Source organism: Pseudonaja textilis, chromosome 17, assembly GCF_049901715.1.
Source record: "Pseudonaja textilis isolate UNSWEBS1 chromosome 17, rPseTex1.2, whole genome shotgun sequence".
Lineage (NCBI taxonomy): Eukaryota > Metazoa > Chordata > Lepidosauria > Squamata > Elapidae > Pseudonaja > Pseudonaja textilis.
This window is the reverse complement of record NC_142006.1, coordinates 2951452-2972402: the sequence shown is the minus strand read 5'-3', so window position 1 is coordinate 2972402 and position 20951 is coordinate 2951452. Positions and strand designations below refer to the sequence as shown.

The window sequence follows — 20951 nt, the reverse complement described above, 5'->3', positions numbered from 1 at the left end:
AGTTTGTCTCCGGCGCGTAAGCTGCAGAGCTAGAATTAGAATTATTACAATTGCAATTAGAATTCTTTATCGACCAGGTTTGATAGACACACAAGGAATTTGTCTCCGCTGCATAAACTGCAGAATTAGATTAAAATTATAATTCTTTATCGGCCTAGTTTGATAGACCACCAGGAATTTGTCTCTAGCACATAAGCTGCAGAATTAGATTTAGAATTACAGTTACAATTTTTTATCAACCAGGTTTGATAGACACACACCAGGAATTTGTCTCTGCTGCATAAACTGCAGAATTAGAATTATTAGAATTAGAATTAGAATTAGAATTCTTTATCGACCAGGTTTGATAAACACACAAGGAATAAGCTGCAGAATTAGATTTAGAATTAGAATTACAATTACCATTCTTTATCAGCCAGCTGTGATAGGCACACAAGGAATTTGTCTCTGGTGCATAAGCTCTCAGTGTACATACATGCAACAAGTGATAAATCATGATCGTAATCATAAAATACAATAACCATAAATTATGTGATAGATAGGATACTTAAATAAAACAACATAAATCATGCTGGGATACTAAAGAAAGGCAATTAACATAAACCATGAGATACATGCATAAGTCATACGAACTTGTTCAGAGTAGAGAGAGGTGGTTCTTGCTGCTGATCTGGTTCTTGTTTTAGGACCGCATCGATGGCATCACCATCCAGGCACGCCAGTTTCAAGAGGCCGGGCACTTTGACGCGGACAACATCAAGAAGAAGCAGGAAGCTCTGGTGGCCCGCTACGAAGCCCTGAAGGAGCCGATGGTGGCCCGCAAGCAGAAACTGGCGGACTCCCTCCGCCTCCAGCAGCTCTTCCGCGATGTCGAAGACGAAGAAACATGGATCAGAGAGAAGGAGCCGATTGCAGCGTCGACCAACCGAGGTTAGCGCAGGGTCGGTCCTCTTGGAGAGAGTGCAAGATGTGCAATGTGTCCACCACTCGTTGATAACAATGGCTGGTTCTGAGCAGCTGATCGATAATGCCACATAAAGGGAATGTCATGCCTCTGTCAGAATCTGATTCAGAGGGGGAGGCCAAGCAGCTGACGGGGTGTGGGAGTGTGGCTCCATTGGCTGTGGAGGAAACTGGGGAAGGGCAAGGGCAGGGGAGAGGTAGAACAAGGGAGAGGGAATTCAGAGGAAGACTCACCTGCTCTTCCTCCTAGGGCACACAAGGAGGAATGGAGAAGAGAGCAACGTGGGTTGCATGGCTTACGGGGGAGGAAAGGGCCCTGATACCCTTCATTAGCTGCAGCTGGGAACACAGTGTTTAAAAAGGGAAGCTGAGCACAGCCAATTGTTGAGAGCAAATCATGAATTATCTGGCGTCGTAGAGGCGTCTTCCCAACTGCGGGTGTTTTGCTGGCCTTTCAAGTCTGCAATTCCTTCTCCTGCCTGTCAAGTGAATTACTGCAGCGTGGTTTGTGTGGATTTTTAGTTACAGTTTGTATGTACTTTGTTTTCGGACTGAACTTCCTCCGCTTAAAGGCTGTCCTTGGGAGAGTTTTTTCTCCAGCCGAAGGTAACCTGGACATTGGGGGCAGAGTTGGAGATACTAAAGGGACTCTTCTTACTTATGTGACTGTGTTGCCTTTGTGCCACGCCCCTTTGGGTCATCACAGGGAGATACAGGCCATCTTCGATTTTTAGCAGCCCATCGAGTGACTGTTTGAAGTTACGATGGCACTGAAGAAAAAGTGACTTTGAACCACTTTTCACACTTAACAACCATTGCAGCTATCCCAATGGGTCACATGATTTATATTTTGGATGTTGACATCTGCTTCATATTTAGGATGGTTGCAACGTCCCAGGGTCATATAATCGTCTTTTACGATATTCTGACGAGCGAAGTCAATGGCGAAGCTGGATTCGCTTTTAACCATTGGGTATCTGACTTAACAGCTGCTTCGATTCACTTGTCAAACATGGCAAAATGGGGGAAAACTCACTGAACCAACGGCAAAATAAATTCTGCGCTCAATTGTGGTCATACCTCGTGGACTATCTGTATTTACAACCTAACGGTGGCTTATGACAGGCCCTTAACGTTTCTTTTATTTAGGGATTGTAATCATTTTCATGGGAGTATCTGCTGATCACGTCCTTCCCTTCTTGTTGCAGGCAAAGACCTCATTGGGGTCCAGAACCTGCTCAAAAAACACCAAGCTTTGCAAGCGGAAATTGCTGGCCACGAACCCCGCATTAAAGCCGTCACCCAGAAAGGAAATTCCATGATCGATGAAGGTGAGTCCTCTCCCTCTTCGCATTTCTTATTCATTTTATTTACTCGTCGAAAGCAAAGCTTACAAATTTGAACGAGCAAAATTAAAAAATTAAAATGATGACAGGGATGACAAGCGTGTTAGTGCACTAACGCTCCCCTTCTAGGGAACCTCTTAAAGATGAGGGGAGCTCCACAAAAATTAAGGTAGATTTAAAAACTGAAAAGTTAGTCGCTGAGACAGCTAAATCGGGTAAAGATATTCCAGGCTCTGAAAAGATCATTTTTTTTACAAATCGAGTATAAAGCAGTTTAAATGTAAAGCTGTCGTTCGCGCGCATTACATTACGATGTCTCTTAGTGAAGGAAACTCCCTTTCCGTTATTTCTATGGAGATCCTCCGTCATCCAGGACCTCGTTGTCCCAAAATTGCTTTTTTTTAATTTTTTTTTCCCAAGAGGCAACTAGACTTTCTGGTTTTCCTCTGAAGACCTTTCGCTTCTCCTCCAAGCAGCTTCTTCAGCTCTTGACTGGATGCTGGTGGGGAATGGAAGGGTTTTATACTCCTTGCAGATAGCTGGTCATTTGCATCCTGGTCATTGAGGCCACTTGGAGAGGTTTATCTGTGTCCTCAGGGCCACCTGAGTCCTTAAGAAGTTGGAGCTGTGCTTTCTGCTGGACCTTTTCTGCCCTGCGTCCCTTCACTGTTGAACAAAGATGCAGGCAGCTGGGGAGGAGCCTGTGTTGTCTGCATCTCAAACTGAAGCGCCAATGCTTCTTGTAGTGAACAATTTTTCTGGAAATCCGTCTATTTCCTCAGAGAATCAGCCTCCCCCCCTCTTCCTCCTGGTTCATTTTTCTCACCAAGGAGCCTCCCTCGTTGGAGGAAACTCCAATCGACGCCAGGCTCCGGTGGGCAAGAGCCGTATTGCCTCCCCACCTCCAAATCTTCACCGGAACAACGGGCTTCTTTGTTGCTTTAGGGCATTTCGCCGCGGAAGACGTGAAAACCAAACTGAACGACCTCAACCAGAAGTGGGAAACGTTGAAAGGGAAGGCCTCTCAGCGCCGGCAAGATTTGGAAGACTCTCTGCAGGCCCAGCAGTACTTCGCCGACGCCAACGAGGCTGAGTCTTGGATGAGGGAGAAGGAGCCCATTGTGGGCAGCACGGACTACGGAAAGGACGAGGACTCCGCTGAGGTGCGCTCCTTTGTCCCTAGATCCCCAACCGGGCACGGTGTGAAGCTCTTGCACGAGAACGTCCGGCTTGGTCCGTAGGCCGCTCCGAGAGAGGTTCTACAAATGAGGCATATTATTTTTCTTCTCCTCCTTTCAGGCTCTTCTCAAGAAGCACGAAGCTCTGATGTCCGATCTCTCCGCCTACGGCAGTAGCATTCAAGCACTGAAGGAGCAGGCCCAGGCCTGTCGGGTAAGGAGAAGAGACGTGGATGTCTCGGGATCCAATCTGGGACCTGGGCCCATCTTCAGGGAATTTCTCTCCAGCAGAGTGTGCGCTTTGGGCTGTTGTGTGTGTGTGTTACAGTACAGTAGAATAGATATAGATATAGACATAGATATAGAGATAAGAATGGAATGGAATGAAATAGAATATTAGAATAGAATATAGAACAAAAATGTAAATGGAATGGAAAAAGAATAAGGAAAGAATGGAATGGAATAGGATAGAAATAGAACAGAATAGCAGAGTTAGAAGGGACCTTGGAGGTCTTCTAGTCCAGCCCTCTGCCTATGTAGGAAACCCTACACCACTTCAGTCAAATGGTTATCCAACATCTTCTTAAAATCTTTCAGTGTTGGAGCATTCCCAACCTCTGGAGGCAAGTTGTTCCACTGGTTAATTGTTCTCACCAACAGGAAGTTTCTGCTTAGTTCTAAATTGCTTCTCCCCTTGGTTAATTTCCACCCGTTGCTTCTCGTCCTACCCTTACATGGTGCCTGTTGCGTGTGACCTTTTAGGTGTCGGTGGCTGGCTATTAGGTCCTTGGCTGTTGTTTGCTTCTGCTGCCAAGCCTCCTCAGTAGTTGATAAGCCGGGGGTCAATCAGCCCTCCTGTGGACTGACAAGGGGCTGTTTCCCAAATGTTGATGTCCCTCACAGTCCAGCTCTGAAGTGTCCTGACCAGGAGAATAAGGATCCTGAAGTCCAAGGATCCATCCTTGGAATATTGAGTCCAAGGAACCCATTTTCCTTTTTCCAGCAACAAGTGGCTCCTACCGATGACGAAACAGGCAAAGAGCTGGTCTTGGCCCTCTACGACTACCAGGAGAAGAGTCCCCGGGAGGTCACGATGAAGAAGGGGGACATTCTGACTCTCTTGAACAGCACCAACAAGGTAAGAAGAAACAGATCCTGTGAGATCCTGAACCAGCTGCAAAACCTTCAAGACCTTCCAGCTATGAGGGGGTCTTTGGTGCTCTCTGAATTTGCTGGCTTTCTTGCAGATGTTTCATGGCCCAACTAGGGAACATCATCAGTGCCATAGTACTGTAGTAGGCTAGCCCTGATGAGGTTACCTAGTTAGGTAACGTGAAATGTCTGTAAGAAAGCAAGCAAGCTCAGAGAGCCCCGAGGACCCCACAGTCCTCTGCCTTCATCCCTCCTCCTCTTCCTTCACACACCCCATCCCCTTCTAGCACTGATGATGTTCCCTAGTTGGGTCATGAAACATCTGCAAGAAAACAAGCAAGCTCAGCAAGGACCCCACAGTCTTCTCTTCCTCCTCTTCCTTCACACACCCCATCCCCTTCTAGCACTGATGATGTTCCCTAGTTGGGTCATAAAATGTCTGCAAGAAAACCACAAAGCTCAGAGAGAACCAAGGACCCACAGACGACTTCCTCTTCCCTTTATCCTTCCTCCTCCTCTGTCCACAAACACTCACTCCCTTGTAGCACTGATGATATTCCATAGTTAGGCCATGAAACGTCTGCAAGAAATCCACCAAGGTCAGAGAGCACCAAGGACCCCCTCATTTCAACCCCGAGCTACAAACGGTCTCCTTTATTGGTTCCAGCTACGTTCTTATATTCCCCTTTCTACGTTTTTATTGAGGGGTTGACAAACAGTGAGTTCCACCTCTTTTGCCTTAAGTCCAGAACACAACCGAGCCCGATTCCTTTGTATTTTCCTTTTATTTCCTTTTTATTTTATTTATTTTTCCCTTCCCTCTGTAGGATTGGTGGAAAGTGGAAGTGAACGACCGCCAGGGTTTTGTGCCCGCCGCTTACGTGAAGAAGCTGGACCCGGCCCAGTCCACCTCCCGCGAGAACCTCTTAGACGAACAGGGCAGCATCGCTTTACGCCAAGAGCAGATCGACCACCAGTAAGACTCGACCTAACCTGATCAGAGGTCAACCCCAGAGAAAGAGTTTAACCTGCTCCCTAGTTTCTATTGCCGCCTCTTGCTTCTTTCCCACAATCAGTTCCATTGAAAAGAAAATCACCCGCATTCCTCTTTTAATTTTTGTTTAATAATCTTTTCCTTCCTAACCTGAGTCTCCACTGCTTCTTGTCCTCATTAGCCTATTTTTGTTTTTTAAACCATTCCTTGCCTTCTGTTGACTGAACGTGAATCAAACTGGTCTCTGTAATCACGCCCTGGTTTTCTTCACGCTGCCATGATGTGTGTATGTTTAGTTTACTTTATTGTCATTGCACATCACACAACAAAATTAAATATCATCTTCAGTGTACTATACAGTGGAATTCAGCATAGTTACTGCCCTGGGATAGAAGCTGTTTTTCAGCCTATTTGTCCTTGTTTTTATTATTGTCCTGTATAGTTCAAAAAAAAAAAGAGTGCCCCTTTGATGAGATGGAACTTTGAGGATGTTTTGAACTTTCTTAAGGCAGCAGGAGCTATAAAGCTCTTCCAAAGAGGGGAGAAGGCAACCCATGATCCTCTGGGCAGTGACATTCACCCTGTGGAGCACTGTCCTATCTGCCCCTGTGCAAGTGGCAAACCATCCACAGGTGCAGTAAGTTAAGATACTCTCTATGGTGCAGCGGTAGAAGGTCACCAGCAGTTTTTCACTCAGTTGTTGTTTTCTGAGAAGCCTCAGGTTGTATAATCTCTGCTGGGCCCTTTTGACCGGGGCTGCAATGCGGGCACCTCAGATCAGGTCCTCTTTTAGGGTAACACTCAGAAACTTAAAACTGGCCACTTGCTCCCCTCGGTCTCCATGGATAAGCAAGGGCTGGATGTCTGATCTGTTCCTTCTATTATAGTCCACTATAAGCTCCTTGGTCTTATTGGTGTTGAGGACCAAGTTATTGTCTCCACACCACGAAAGCAACCGGTCCACCTCATCTCGGTAGGCAGACTCATCCCCCCTCGGAGATGAGTCCTCTGTGTGTGTGTGTGTGTGTGTCTCTGTGTGTGTGTGTATCCCCCTCACCTCCACCCCGTTCTTCCCACTTGATCTGTCCTCTTCCGTCATTTGCCCCAAGAGCCCTTCGTGGTTTTGTTGGGCCGTGTCCCTTCCCTTCCCTTCGTTTTTGTTAATCAGACTAATTTTGTGCATGCTTTTTTTTCCTTTCTTTCTTTCTTCCTGCTCCGCTCCCTCTTCTCTCTGTCTGTGCAGGACTTTCCTTACTAAGGAGATCGGCAGTGTATCTCTGCGTATGAAACAGGTGGAAGAACTGTGAGTAGGCCCTCACCATCGTTAAAACCCACGCCGTTGTCTCTCAAGTAGCCAACTCTGTGTTTCTTGTCTTTTCGTGCCTGCCTGGGCTAGCGGCCCTCTCTTAGCAGCGTTCGGCTGAACGGGCCTCTCTCGCATCCAAGGGCTCTTCAGGAAGGGTTTGAAAAAGAGAGCAGCCTCTCGTCTCTCGTAGACGCTTGAGTGGCTCAAGAGCCTCTTTTGGTGTAAAACAGAAAGGAATAAAACAATCCCATTCACGCCGGTTCTGTTAGATCTGGGCAAACGTCTCCGATGGGATGCTCTCCAGGTGTGCTCTAGGGCAGTGATGGCGAACCTTTCCAGGCACCAAGAGCCCAAACTGGAAACGTACATACATGTGTGAAGAATGGCCTGTTTTTTTGGCTGTTTTTCAGGCCGTTTTTGGCCTGAAAATGTCCGGAAAAACAGCCTGTTTTTTTTTTAGCAGTTTTCAGGCTGTTTTTTGGGGCAAAAAGGGGCCGAGAAATAGCCAAAAAACAGGCCGTTTTCAGGCCGTTTTGGGGGCATTTTCAAGCTGTTTATCGGGCTGTTTTATGGCTGTTTTCAATCTGGTTTTTTTTGGCCTGTTTTAGGCCATTTTTCAAGGCATTTTTCAGGCCATTTGGGGGGCATTTTCAAGCTGTTTTTTGGGCCGTTTTCAGGCCATTTTGTGGCTGTTTTCAATATTTCAAGGCATTTTTCAGGCCATTTTTCGGGCCATTTTTGTGGTATTTTCTAGCTGTTTTTCGGGCTCTTTGGGGGCCATTTTCAAGCCATTTTTCGGGGCGTTTTCTGACACTCCAGCACCCGTGAGGACCAGCTGGCCGGTGCGCATATGCGTGCCCAAAACCGGAAGAGAACCGGAGACAGTTCATGTGCCCACAGGGCTCTGCGTGCCACCTCTGGCACGCCTGTCGTAGGTTCGCCATCACAGCTTTATGGGATATAGGTAATCCTTGACTTACGGCCAAAGTTGAGCCCAAAATTTACCTTGCCGAGCGAGACAATTGTTAAAGTGAGTTTTTTCCTCATTTTACAACCTGTCTTGCCCACCGTTGTTAAGGGAATCTGGCTCCGCCTTGCCTTGCAGCAGAAGCTCGTGAAAGGGCATCACCTGACTCTGGGACACTATGACCGTCATAAATATGAGCCGGTGGCCAAGCATCTGGATTTTGATCATGGGGATATTGCAACGGTCATAAGTCTGGAAAAAAGAGTCCTAAGTCATTTTTTTTTCCCCCTTGTCCCGTTGTAAGTTCGGATGGTCGCTAAACAAACTGTTGTAAATCAAGGATTACCTGTACCTTGTTTCCCTCGCTTCCCCCACCTGGTGCTCACCAGGTGCGCTCCAGGGAATACAACCCCCCCCGAATTCCTTTCCACCCCCTTGCAATCTGTCACAATGGGAGCCCCGTCTGGCTAGGGCCGCAGAGTCCCGAGGATGAGGCTATCCACGGAAGGAGTCCGGAGTTTCCGGGCTGTAACAACCAATCCTTTTCTCTCCGCTGCGGTCTGCTTTTGTTGTCGTCGTTGGCTCTGCTGGGATTGTTTGTAGAGGCGGAGCTCCAAACCTCTGGAGATGGGCTTGCTGTGACACTACCGCCTGCTCCATTGCCCTCTGACCGGGCTCCCTTGTCTGCTTCCTCCCTACGGCTCCGCAGGTACCACTCCCTCCTGGAACTGGGTGAGAAACGCAAAGACATGCTGGAGAAAAGCTGCAAAAAATTCATGCTCTTCCGGGAGACCAATGAGCTGCAGCAGTGGATACACGAGAAGGAGGCCACCCTGGCCAACGAGGAAGTGGGGGCCGACCTCGAGCAGGTGGAGGTGCTGCAGAAGAAGTTTGACGACTTCCAGAAGGTGGGTGATGAACGGCGAAGGGGCACCCACAAGGACACGTTTCCAGGAGAGGCACGAAACGTATTCCTAATCTCAGGGGCAGAAACAAGATTGTCAAAACGGGGACCTTCTAAAGCTTGGGGGTCCAACCTTGTCTTCTTGACCAAGGTTTCCGGTGACCGTAATTAAGCACACGCTTAGTCCAAACCACTCTTGTTTTATTTCAGTGCTGGGAAGTACGTTCATTCCCAGCCGATAATGAGTCCCAAATAGTCCCTCGAGATAATCACCCACCTTTCTCTCCTTTGAATGGCTGCCAATAACTAAAGTGCCAAATGAATTATAAAAAAACCAACTGAAGTGCAAAGTCCACACACAGCTTCAAGGATTAATCCGAACAAGCAAACGACTTTGCTTCCTGCAAAGGTTTCTCTACCTTTGCACTTCCTTTATCCCTTAGGGGAGGGGGAATCACCTTCCAGCCTTACTCCCGAGTCGCCCCTTTTGTGCCTTCTGGCAGCTCTGTGCATACGCACACTGGGAACAGGCCCCTCTTGCTCCTCTGCCTCACTGCTACCAGACTCCAGAGGCTCCAGAGTCAGCACCCCACTCCCAGATGCTCCTGGCCCCATCTCTGCATCGGACGCAGGACCCTCGTCCGAGTCCTCCCCAGACTCCCAGACTGGTCCCCGTTCTTCCACACTGTCCGATTCTGCTGTTACCTGCCCAGGCTGCAGGTGAACCACAACACCTTGGCCACTTCGAGACTTTTGGACTTCAACTCCCAGAATTCCCTAGCCAGCCGTGCTGGGACTTAAATTCCACAAATCTTAAAAGTTTGCCAAGGTTGTACAACCTCTGTCTAAAAGGCTTATCTGAAAGAACCTGGCAGTTAACATTTTGGGGCATGTTCTCGTTGGACCAGCCAACTCATTCAAGAGACTCTTCCTTTGAAAGGTGCACCAAAGGCAACCTGGCTTTCTCGTTTTCGCTTCTCATCCAAGAAGCTTCTTCAGCTCTGACTGGACGGTGGTGGGGAATGGAAGGATTGATCTTCCTTGCAGACAGCTGGTCATTTGCACCCTTTTGGAGAGGCCACGGAGGCCACCTGGATTTATCTGTGTCCTCAAGGCCCCCTGAGTAGTGTCTACGGTTCCTGTAGACTACAGTTTTTCTCCGTTCGTGCTCCCACACCATTCGAAGGGTGTTCATCCCAAAAGTGCGTAGCTAAAAGTCTGTGGAGATTCTCAGCCCTCCAGATCATGGTTGTCCCCAAGGGGCTTTTTCAAGAGGCAACTGGACTTTCGTACTATTCTTATTCTTCTTATTCTTATTATTCTTATTATTATTATTATTTGAGGACGTTTCATTTCTCATCCACGAAGCTCCTTCAACTTCAAAGAAAAAACAAGAAAAGTCCACTTGCTTCCTGAAAAAGCACCTTGGGGACAACCCTGACCTGGAGGACTGCAAATCTCCACAGACTTTTAAAAGGTGTAGTCGTGACGTCTGGACAAGTTAAAAAGCGCCAACTAGCATTTTGAAGATGTAACTCTGTTTTCAACAGGCCCATCAAACCCAACCGTAATTAATTGTATTCCTTGGCTGTCTCATCAACTCTCCTGTGCGATGGACCCGTCCGATCCGGTTCCGGTTTGAGGGTGGCGTGTCTCTCGCTTGCCGAATTCTCACCCATCGAGTATTTTTTTACTCCACGCAGGATCTGAAAGCAAATGAGTCCCGTCTGAAGGACATCAACAAGGTGGCAAAGGACTTGGAGTCAGAAGGCCTCATGGCTGATGAAGTACAAGCAGTGCAGCAGCAGGTACGTTCGGGTTCCTTGCAGGCAGTTTTAACTTCGATTCTCCAACCAGGTGCCTCTCAGGTGGGATGAACTCAACGCTCGCCTTTCTTCTCACCTAAGCCCAGGGGTGAAGATACAACTGGTTCTGCCTGGCTCTGTAGAACCGGGGTAGCTCTGAGGAGCAGCAGACGCAGAACCAGTTGTGTGTCTGCTGCTGTTTGACCTCCCCGGCCTCCGGGGCTCTTACCTGACCTTTGTTTCCTGCTTTTTCAACTTCAGCTGTTTTGTGCAGCACAGCTGAGGTTGAAAAATCAGTTTTTTTTAAAAAAGGTGTTTTTCAAACGCTACGCACCCCCGCACAGCACTTACCAGCTGAGCTTTTGTTGTGTTAACACCTGTGCACAGTGTGCGTGTAATAAAACGCAAGTACCAAACCGGTAGTAACACCGGTTGAATCCCACCCCTGCCTAAGCCTGATAAGAACAAAGGCTGTTCTGTCCTAGGCTTTCCCCCAAAAAAGCAACAAGACAACTCTTGAGTCCCGACAAAACCTCTTTTATTAAATGAATCTGAATTTAGTTCATTCACATTCAGCAAACAGCTTGGCAAACAGTCTTGCAAAGGTATGGGAATTAGCTCAGACCTTATCTAGTTTGGGAAGCTGCCCAGTAAATATTTCCCACACACACTGGATCATACACGGACGCTTTAGACTGGAAAGGGGATTTTTCTTTAGTTTTTTATTACAATCTCTTCACCTACAGTCATGTCAACTTTGATCTACCTTTTCTGCTATGTCAGTGCAGCTAATTAGAAGCACTGATGTGGCCTCCTTTCCTTTTAGGACTTCCAAATAAGTTGAATTACAGCTGATTCGCCCTTCCCAGTTTGCTCCTTTTATTGTTTGGGGGAAAATTTCTTTTTTTAAAAAAATAGCATGACTTCTCTCATTTTTTTTAATGCATGACGAACTTCTGATTTGCTACAGAATGTAGATTCTTTCTTTCATTCAGAAATCATTTGTTTGTGTCGTCTTCTTTTTTTTTTTTAGGAAGTCTATGGAATGATGCCACGGGTAAGCCTCTCTTTAAACATGGCTTTTGAAAGCGGGGAAATTGGGACCTGGAAAAAAACAATAAAAAAGGAGAGAAAAATAGAGATTGATCTGAAGGATCAGTTCATCCTCTCGATCTTAGCCATACCCTGTTTTTACCTGTTCAAAATATTAAAAAGATAATCAGCCCAACCTTACTCACATTTATTTGGAAATCAGCTCAGTTATGTCCCCAACAAAGGAGAAGAAGAGGGAGTTCTTGGTTTTTTTTGCATAATTAAGTCTAGATATTCAAAAAGTTTATAGCTTCTGTTGAGTGAGTCTAATTAACCCCGGTTAATTATTCAAACAGGATGAAGCAGATTCCAAGACATCGTCTCCTTGGAAGGTAATTTTCCTTCGAAAATAACTCTTTAACTGGGGTGGGACCTAAAAGGAGAAGGGGACGTATCTTTATTTACTGTGTTTGTGCAGTTAATGTGACTTTTTGTAATTCTTGCTTTCAATTCCTGTTCTGTCTCCAGTCTGCACGAATGATGGTACACACAGTAGCAACGTTCAGCTCCATCAAGGTAAGGATCAAGCTCCACCCCTGAATGGAAACAGCTCAAAAAGATCCGACTTTTCAAATTCCATCCACTTCAAAAACTTAATGCAGGGAGTCCTCTACTGTCTGCATTAATGGAGCCCCAAATTTCTATTGTTGAGTGAGACATTCGTCAAGTGAGATTTGCCCTATTTTACGAGCTTTTCTTGCCACAGTTAGGTGAATCGCCGCAGTTGGTAAGTTAATTAACCCGGTTGTTAAGCGAATCTGACTTCCCCATTGACTTCGCTTGTCAGAAGGTTGCAAAAGGGGATCGCGTGGCCTTAGAATAGAATAGAATAACAGAGTTGGAGGTCTTCTAGTCCAACCCCCTGCCTAGGCAAGGAACCCTACCTGTTGTGGTCCGCCGGCAGGCAGGTGCGGACGGCTGAGGAGAGAGAGGACTCAGATGAGGGGCCAGGGCCATCAGGGAGTGGACTGCTGCCTTCAGAGATTGTGGGGGCTGGCAGCAGCGACGAGGAGGTTCCCGAGGAGCCTGTGCCAAGTGTGCGTGTGCGCAGGATTGCTCGCAGGAAAGAGCAGCTGCAACAGCACGGGCGATTTGGGAGGAAGGCTGCAATGGCCCCTCCTTCAAGAAGATAAAAGGCAGCTGTGAATTGGACGCTCTTTGCAGGAAGCAAAGACGTTTTGAAACTCAGCCTCGTGGACACTGCAGTATCTTAGTTGGTATTTGAAGACTCTTGCGTTGTAGAATATCTCTAGGTAACCTTATCTGCTGTTCTTGGTAGCCTCGCACAGTTTTGGCGAGGCTCGCGCTTATCAAAGTTGATTCGTTTGCAGCTGCCTTTTCACCGGGGATTCGTAAGAATCATTAAAAGGTTTCTGTTCCCTTTGGTTCGTGTTTGTTTTATTGGGAAAGGGCTTAGGTCAGAACATTACCTTGGGACTCAGCAACAGTCATAAGTATGAATCAGTTGCCAAGTGTCTGAATTTTGGTCACGTAATCATGGGGATGCTACAAAAGTAACTGTAAAATGTCATATAAGTCACTTGGAAACCTGACACCATCATTTTGAGAGTGGTTTGCTGTCCAAGCTTGCTTCAGTTTGGTTTCTGAACGTTTCACTACCAGACTGGGTGAACAACATCAGCAGGATTTTGTTGCCCCACTATCCTTAGCTCAGGGGTCTTCAGACATGACATCTTTAAGACTTTTGGACTTCATCTCCCAGAATTCCTCCTCCAGCCATGTTAGCTCAGGAATTCTGGGAGTTGAAGTCCACCAGTTTTAAACGTGCCAAGTTGGAAGACTCTTGCCTCAGCTTATCAAATTACTTGCGTTCAGAAGGCCTTTAATTAAGCCTTCGTTCCTTTAAAGGACATTGCTGCATGTCTCGCGTTGATAGACTCTCTTCTTTTATTTTCTTCTTTCGTTCTCCAGGAGCTGAACGAGCGCTGGCGAGCTCTACAGCAGCTGGCCGAAGAGAGAAGCCAGCTGTTGGGCAGCGCCCATGAGGTCCAGCGCTTCCACAGGTGAGGACTGAGCTGCTGCTGTGACCCTGCCATATCCCTCCTAACTGGATCCGATAGGCTGCTGCCCAGCCGGGATTGAAAGGCCACGATTGGTCCGGTTGAGTTTTTGGGCTGATTGGGTGAAAGGATTTTGTGCGTGGGGGGGTTGCCTGTCCAGACCACCTGCCCAAAAGGGCTGGACAACGTCGGAGCTCTTATCCCTATTATTGTGGCCTTCCAGAGATGCCGATGAGACCAAGGAATGGATCGAAGAGAAGAATCAGGCCCTGAACACCGACAATTATGGGCACGATCTGGCGAGCGTGCAGGCCCTTCAACGCAAGCACGAGGGCTTTGAGAGAGACCTGGCAGCCCTTGGGGACAAGGTAAGAGAGGATCGTGGAATGGAACAGAATAGAATAGGAATGTGGAATGGAATAGGAATAGGAGTTAGAGTAGAATAAGAAATAAAATGGAATAAGAAATAGAAATAGAATAAGAAATTGAAATGGAGCTGGAAGGGACTTTGGAGATCTTCTAGTCCAGCCCCCTGCCTATGTAGGAAACTCTACACTGCTATCGTGTCACCCCTAATTCTTCTTTTCTGGAGACTAGCCAAACCCCAAAACTAGAAAAAAAATCTCTCTTTTTTTAGGGCCAAAAATATTCCATCCTTCCTGATCACCTCTCTCTCTCTCTCTCTCCCTCTCTCCCTCCAGGTCAACTCTCTGGGAGAAACGGCAGAGCGGCTGATCCAGTCCCACCCCGAATCATCGGAAGATCTCCAGGAAAAATGCACAGAACTGAACCAGGCTTGGAACAGCCTTGGGAAACGGGCCAACCAGCGCAAAGAGAAGCTGGGCGAGTCCCATGACCTGCAGCGCTTCCTCAGCGACTTCAGGTGGGCTCGGGTGCAGGGGCAAAGGCTCAGGATCTCCCCCTACCCCACCACCTCCCGGGAGACCTGCCTGTGTAACCGGGTCGCTCTCTACCTTACTCTTTGCCCAGGGACCTCATGTCTTGGATCAACGGGATCCGAGGCCTCGTGTCCTCCGATGAGCTGGCCAAGGACGTGACAGGAGCAGAAGCCTTATTGGAGAGACACCAGGTGTGTGAAGGTTCCCCTACAGGGCGAAGACCCCAGACCCGCTTTTAAACCTGCGCTAGGATAGCTGAAAGGGACAAGTGTTAGCTCAGCGGCTAAGGCGCTGAGCTTGTCAATCAGAAAGGCCGGCAGTTCAGCAGTTCGAATCCCTAGCGCCGCGTCACGGAGTGAGCTCCCGTTACTCATCTCAGTTTCTGCCAACCTAGCAGTCTGAAAGCACGTAAAAAAAATGCAAGTAGAGAAATAGGGACCCCTTTGGTGGGAAGGGAACGGCGTTCCGTGCGCCTTCAAAGGCGTTTAGTCATGCCGGACACATGACCACCACAGAGATGTCTCCGGACAGCGCTGGCTCTTCTTCGGCTTTGTAACGGAGCGGAGCACCGCTGCCTAGAGCCGGAAACGACCAGCCCGTATTGCGAGGGAAGCGTTTACCTTTACCTAGGATAGCTGAGGTCTGTTTTCTGCAGCTTCTTGGATGACCCTTGGATTAGTCTCCCGAGTCCTCGGACATTGGCCTAAAACTGCCCATTGCTGACGGGGACAAATTTAAAACAACATTTCGGCCATTTGTAGAGGTCTTTAGGAATTAGCATCAAAAAAAAAAAAGTGTCTCGCTGTCCCCTAAATGCTGTGGTTTCTATGGCTGTAGGTGGGTCTCTTAGAAAGCCAGGGATTTGTCCCTCACCCCACCCCATCCCTTCTATAAGCCCAAGCACCTGCCTGCCCTACTGCTGACCTCCCTGAGAAGGTCTTCCCCACCCAAGCCCTTGCGCATCTCGCTCCCTTTAGGAACACCGCACCGAAATCGACGCCAGAGCAGGCACCTTCCAGGCCTTTGAGCAGTTTGGGCAGCAGCTCCTGGCCCGTGGCCACTACGCCAGCCCTGAGATCAAGGAGAAGCTGGACGTCCTCGACCAGGAACGAGCCGACTTGGAAAAGGCCTGGGCTCAACGTCGAATGATGTTGGACCAGTGCCTGGAATTGCAGGTAAGGTTCCGTGTGGCCCAAAATCCAACCCCTTTTTCCCCCTTCGGGTGGCCGAGCTCAGTTTCTGGAACGTAGCCTCCGGCCATGTCTCCTCAAAAGGCAGCTGGGCCTTACTCAGGATGACAACCAGGGTGCTTGTGATGACCCAGGGTGGGATACAAAACAAACACAGTCACAGAAAACAGGAGGAGCCACTTCTGTTCCTTCACCTTGCTTCCAAGCTCCGAATATCTTTGATGGAAGACAAAAAAAAAAACTCCCACACAAAGAAGGGAAAAAGCAACACAAACCAGGCAAGATAAGGGCTGGAGGATACCCACAGATAACACACACTAGGAAGGACGCCAAACTCAGAGAGGAACCATAAACTAGCGATATTTACACGATTTTTTCCCAGCGTTCGCCCGCATACAGGTCCCTACTCTTATTCACTTGTCACAGCTGCAGCCCATGAAGGGGATCAGGGCCCTTTCCTCCCCCCATAGACCAGGCCACTCACGTTTCTCCCTTATCCGCTCCTCCCTGCGTGCCCCAGGATGGAGAGGGGATGGGCCTGGGTCCTCCTCTGGCCTCTGCCCTTCCCCAGCCTCCTCCACAACCTCAGGAGCCACCCTTCCACTCCCTGTCGGCTGTTCCTCCCCTCCCTCAGAGTCAGTCTCCACCAGGGCCAGGACAGTGCTAACCACAAGGAGGAGGCAGAGGGGTTTGATGAACCGGTGTAATAAAAACAGCCTCGTTTTAAACAGAGGGGGGGGGAAAAAAGGCTAAAGGGATCATTATCGATTTCAAAAAATGGAGGCGCAGCCACACACCTCCTCTGTGTCGTGAGATTCACCCGTGGAGAGGAGAAGGCTGGCCACAACACGGGATTGACACACCGCCTGGGGCTAAACCGGGTACACGTCACCCCTGTTTCACTGATGTGTTTTGTCTTTGTGTTAAGCTCTTCCACAGGGACTGTGAGCAGGCGGAGAACTGGATGGCCGCACGGGAGGCCTTTTTGAATACCGAAGATAAGGGGGACTCTCTGGACAGCGTGGAAGCCCTGATCAAGAAGCACGAAGACTTTGACAAGGCCATCAATGTCCAGGTGGGATTGCTTGTGAAGCTGTGACAAACACAGAAATGACTACTAAGCGTTCCTTTGATTAGTACCTCAAAGTAATAAAATGCAGCAATACAAAGGGAAATGAAGATAAGAGCAATAGCGCTTACTTATATACTGCTTTATAATGCTTTACAAGTCCTCTCAAAGCAGTTTACAGAGTCAGCCTCTTGCCCCCAACAATTTGGGGTCCTCGTTTTACCCACCTCACAAGGATGGAAGGCTGAGTCAACCTTGTGCCCCATCAGGATCAAACTCCTGGCAGTGGACAGAGTTAGCTTGCAATACTTGGAAGGAGGGAGGGAGGAAGGAAAGGAAGGAAGGAAAGGAAGGAGGGAGGGAGGGAGAGAAGGAAGGAGGGAAGGAAAGGAAGGAAGGAAGGGGAATAGCAATAACAATAGCCCTTAGACTTATATACCGCTTTATAGTGCTTTTACAGCCCTCTCTAAGCACTTTACAAAGTCAGCCTCTTGCCCCCAACAATCTGGGTCCACATTTTACCGACCTCGGAAGGACGGAAGGCTGAGTCAACCTGGAGCCTGGTGGGATTCGATCTGCCAAATTGCAGTGGGAGTAGATTGCAGAACTGCACTCTAACCACTGCCCCACGGAGGCTCCATAATGGGAAAATAAAGGAGGGAAAGGGGGAAGAGAAAAAGAAAAGGGATTGACTTCCAACTCCTTTGGGTGCCATAAAATAAAGTCGTAACGTAAAACCTCGAGCTTCTGCGTTTACAAGCACAAAGCCCAGAAGTGGTTTCCAAGTGGAAACAAAAACTTAATCGCGTTCTTTTCTTTAATCAAAGCGATCCATTTCGCCATCTCTGCTAACTAATTATGGGCAGCGTGTCCTTGCTCAAAAACCAGGCTGCTGTCTTGTGTTTGGCCCAGCCAGCGTGAGAATGACAGCGATTGCTTTTCAGAGTAGAATAGAATAGAATTCTTTTATCGGCCAAGTGTGGATTGGACACACACACAAGGAATTAGCGCGCATCCTTTTTCATTGCGCAAACCTCGCGCCGGCTTCGCTACGAAGGCACCCCATCCCGGTGCTTGACATTCTTCCGATGTATCCTTTTCATTTTTATGTAGGAGGAAAAGATCGCCGCCCTCCAGTCCTTCGCTGACCAGCTGATTTCCACTGACCATTACGCGAAAGGGGTCATTGCCACCAGGCGCCACGAGGTGCTGGACAGGTGAGTGGACTTCTGGGTCCGGGTCATCCCCTTGGCCCAAGAAGGTCTGCAACCTTAAAACACCCAAAGAGCCATTTGGACCCGTTTCCCACCGAAAAGAAAACACCGGGAGCCACAAAATCTGGGTGGGCGTGGCCAACTCAATGCCACGCCCACCCAGTCACATGACCATGCGCCCAGCCGCGCCCACCCAGGTTTCGTGGCTCCAGGTGTTTTCTGTGAGAAATGGGTTTCTCTCTCTCTCTCTCTCTCTCTCTCCTTCCCTCCCTCTATTTCTGTTTTTTTTGTGTTTTATCTTCTCAGGCCAGACGAGGAGTGACTGGGAGGGGAGGGCGAGGGGCGGGGCCAGCCAGTGGTAGGACCACCCAACCGGGGGCCCATAACACAGGACCCCCAAGAGCTGCCTGCAGCTCTGGAGCCGTGAGTTGCTGACTCCTGCTGCCTGGCCCTTGGCGTGTTACAAGTCCTCCCTGTGTCAGGATTCCAGCAACCGCTCTAATTAAAATCATGATTCTCGAGCCAAACTTCAAAAAACTTCAAAGGATCTATTAGAGGCGACATACTGGCCCCTGCCTTGTATGAAGCCAACTCCGGCATACGTCATTTACTGTGACCCTGTTTCCCCCCTGCCCCCTGGGTGTGTCGTAAATCAGGTTCTCCAATTGAGCACCTTTCACGGGCTAGTTGTCATCAATCAACGTTTTCCAATTAAATATATTCCTGGACAAAAGCTCTGGTATTTTAGTTACAGTCTTTTAACGATAAAGAGTTGGAATGTAGTTTCGCTTCCCCCCCACACCTTTTTTTTATGGCAACTACTAAAATAGGCATAGGAATGTTTTGTGAGTGGACGCCCCGATGCCAAGGAGGGTGGTTCCTTTCCACAGGTGGCGCCGGCTGAAAGCTCAGATGATCGAAAAGAGGTCTAAGCTCGGGGAATCCCAAACGCTGCAGCAGTTTAGCCGAGACGTGGACGAAATCGAGGCCTGGATCAGCGAGAAGCTTCAGACGGCAAGTGACGAATCCTACAAAGATCCCACCAACATTCAGGTGAGGCCCCGCTTGGGACCCCCAAACCGGAAGGCAGGTGGGTTGTGGCTGGCCAGGAAAGGTCCTCAAAACCAGATTGATGGTGTAAACAGGAGCAGTGCATGTAGTTTTCGACTTAACAACGGTTCATTTAGTGAACGTTCGAAGTTACAACAGTACTGGGAAAAAGTGACTTACGACAGTTTCTCACGCTTACGACCATTTGCGGCGTCCCCATGGTCACGTGGTGAAAATTTGGATGTTTGGCAACTGACTCACATTTATGACGGTGTCCCGGGATCAACGTTTTGTTAACCTTCTGACAGAAGCCAGCTTCGCTTAACAACTGTGTCACTTAATTTAACACCTGCAGCGATTCCCTTCAGAAACGCTGGCAGGAAAGGTGGTCAAATGATGGAAAATTCACTGAACCGATGTCTCGCTTAATGGCAGACAGTTTGGGCTCTATTGTTGTCAGTCGAGGACTGCCTGTGCGGTCATAAGTCTCTTTTTCAGCACCGATGTGACTTGGAATGGTTGCTACGCAAATAATTGTAAGTCAAGGTCCACCTGTATCTGGAATTACCTGAAAATTTTTAAGAATGGCAAAACTTTCCTCCCCTTCCTAAAATGGATTGGATTGGATCCTATTAGACCAGTGGTGGCTAACCTTTTGGGGCTCCCATGCCAAAAATTGCAAGCGCATCCAGAAGGCAATGCGCGCCACCACCACCCTGCACATGGGCATGCAAACCCTCCTCCCTGTGCCTCTGTTACCTGCACTGCACATGCGTGTGCCTCCCAGCTGATTTCCGGTTCATTTGAGGCCTTTTTTGCCCGCCTGGAGGTGCCCGTTTTCAGCCTCCGGAGGGCCTCTGGAGCCCGGAGGAGGCCATTTTCACCCTCCCGGGTGGGTGGCTCAAAGGAAAGCCTCTGTAGCCTTTGGAAGCCAAAAAAACGGGCCCGTTTTCGGCCCTTCTGATATTTCAGGAAGGCCCGTTGTTGAGGTAATTCCCCGTTAGGAGAATCTCCATAAACCAGAGTAAAATACCAGGGTTTAACACAAGGAAAGGGGAAGAACCATTCCCTCATCTCTTCCATAGGTTCTAGAGTCAGCAGGTAAATAAGAATATAATGAATGCTCTCCTCAATTAGGCTACTATTAAACCCTGGTTCCGAAAGGAGAAAGGATGCTTTTATCTCACAAATACCTATGGAGATTTGGGTCACGGCTGTCCCAAAGGTGTTTTTTCAAGAGGCAGCTGGACTTCCCTCATTTTTCTTCGAAGACGTTTTCAGAGCTGAAGAAGCTTCTTGGATGTGAATCGAAACCTCTTCAAAGAAAAACCAGAAAAGCACCTTAGGGACAACCCGTGACCTGGAGGGCTGAGAATCTCCGTAGACAGTTTCCCTTTTGCCAATCCTCCTAGCTGCCTGCGCGCAGCTCTACACTCAGAAATTAAATCTGCTTTTTTTTTTTAAAAAAAAAAAAGTCATCTCAGAGACTCAAAATTTAAAAATTGCCCTTCCTGGATCGGCAGAGGTGGCATTGATTTATTCTTCTCTTTCTCCCCCCCCCCCTCCGTCTGTTTTTTATAGCTTTCCAAACTCCTGGTAAGTTGAAAGACCCCGACTTAATTTGGCTTCATTTGTGTTGAAGTCTTTTATGTTTCATTCACTCATCTGCTCGTTCGTTCTTCCGTCGTCGTTGTCCTTTTATTTTTTAACCACTCCCTCGGTGATTGCTTGTCGTTTCCTCGCCTTGACGTGGACTCTCTTTTGTCTTTCTTGTTGAGTGACTCTTCCCCCATTAACCTGT

General features: G+C 48.3%; 1 protein-coding gene across 12 annotated transcripts in view; it reads left to right on the top strand.

The window, feature by feature from the left end:
• The window catches only part of SPTAN1 (spectrin alpha, non-erythrocytic 1), a 71554-nt gene that overhangs the window by 25901 nt on the left and 24702 nt on the right, over positions 1 to 20951 (top strand). For 3 of the 12 annotated variants that reach the window (XM_087914327.1, XM_087914331.1, XM_087914325.1), the window contains 21 exons: positions 687 to 930; positions 2172 to 2294; positions 3255 to 3472; positions 3609 to 3701; positions 4491 to 4625; positions 5467 to 5615; positions 6877 to 6936; positions 8616 to 8814; positions 10514 to 10618; positions 11649 to 11672; positions 12004 to 12039; positions 12176 to 12223; positions 13640 to 13731; positions 13952 to 14096; positions 14430 to 14611; positions 14719 to 14818; positions 15605 to 15802; positions 16746 to 16892; positions 18000 to 18103; positions 18991 to 19153; positions 20732 to 20746. In XM_087914327.1, the coding sequence (XP_087770453.1) occupies positions 687 to 930; positions 2172 to 2294; positions 3255 to 3472; positions 3609 to 3701; positions 4491 to 4625; positions 5467 to 5615; positions 6877 to 6936; positions 8616 to 8814; positions 10514 to 10618; positions 11649 to 11672; positions 12004 to 12039; positions 12176 to 12223; positions 13640 to 13731; positions 13952 to 14096; positions 14430 to 14611; positions 14719 to 14818; positions 15605 to 15802; positions 16746 to 16892; positions 18000 to 18103; positions 18991 to 19153; positions 20732 to 20746 (2580 nt within the window). The remainder of the gene's footprint in view (positions 1 to 686; positions 931 to 2171; positions 2295 to 3254; positions 3473 to 3608; positions 3702 to 4490; positions 4626 to 5466; positions 5616 to 6876; positions 6937 to 8615; positions 8815 to 10513; positions 10619 to 11648; positions 11673 to 12003; positions 12040 to 12175; positions 12224 to 13639; positions 13732 to 13951; positions 14097 to 14429; positions 14612 to 14718; positions 14819 to 15604; positions 15803 to 16745; positions 16893 to 17999; positions 18104 to 18990; positions 19154 to 20731; positions 20747 to 20951) is intronic. The other 9 variants (XM_087914328.1, XM_087914333.1, XM_087914326.1 and 6 more) reach the window with 3 other exon arrangements.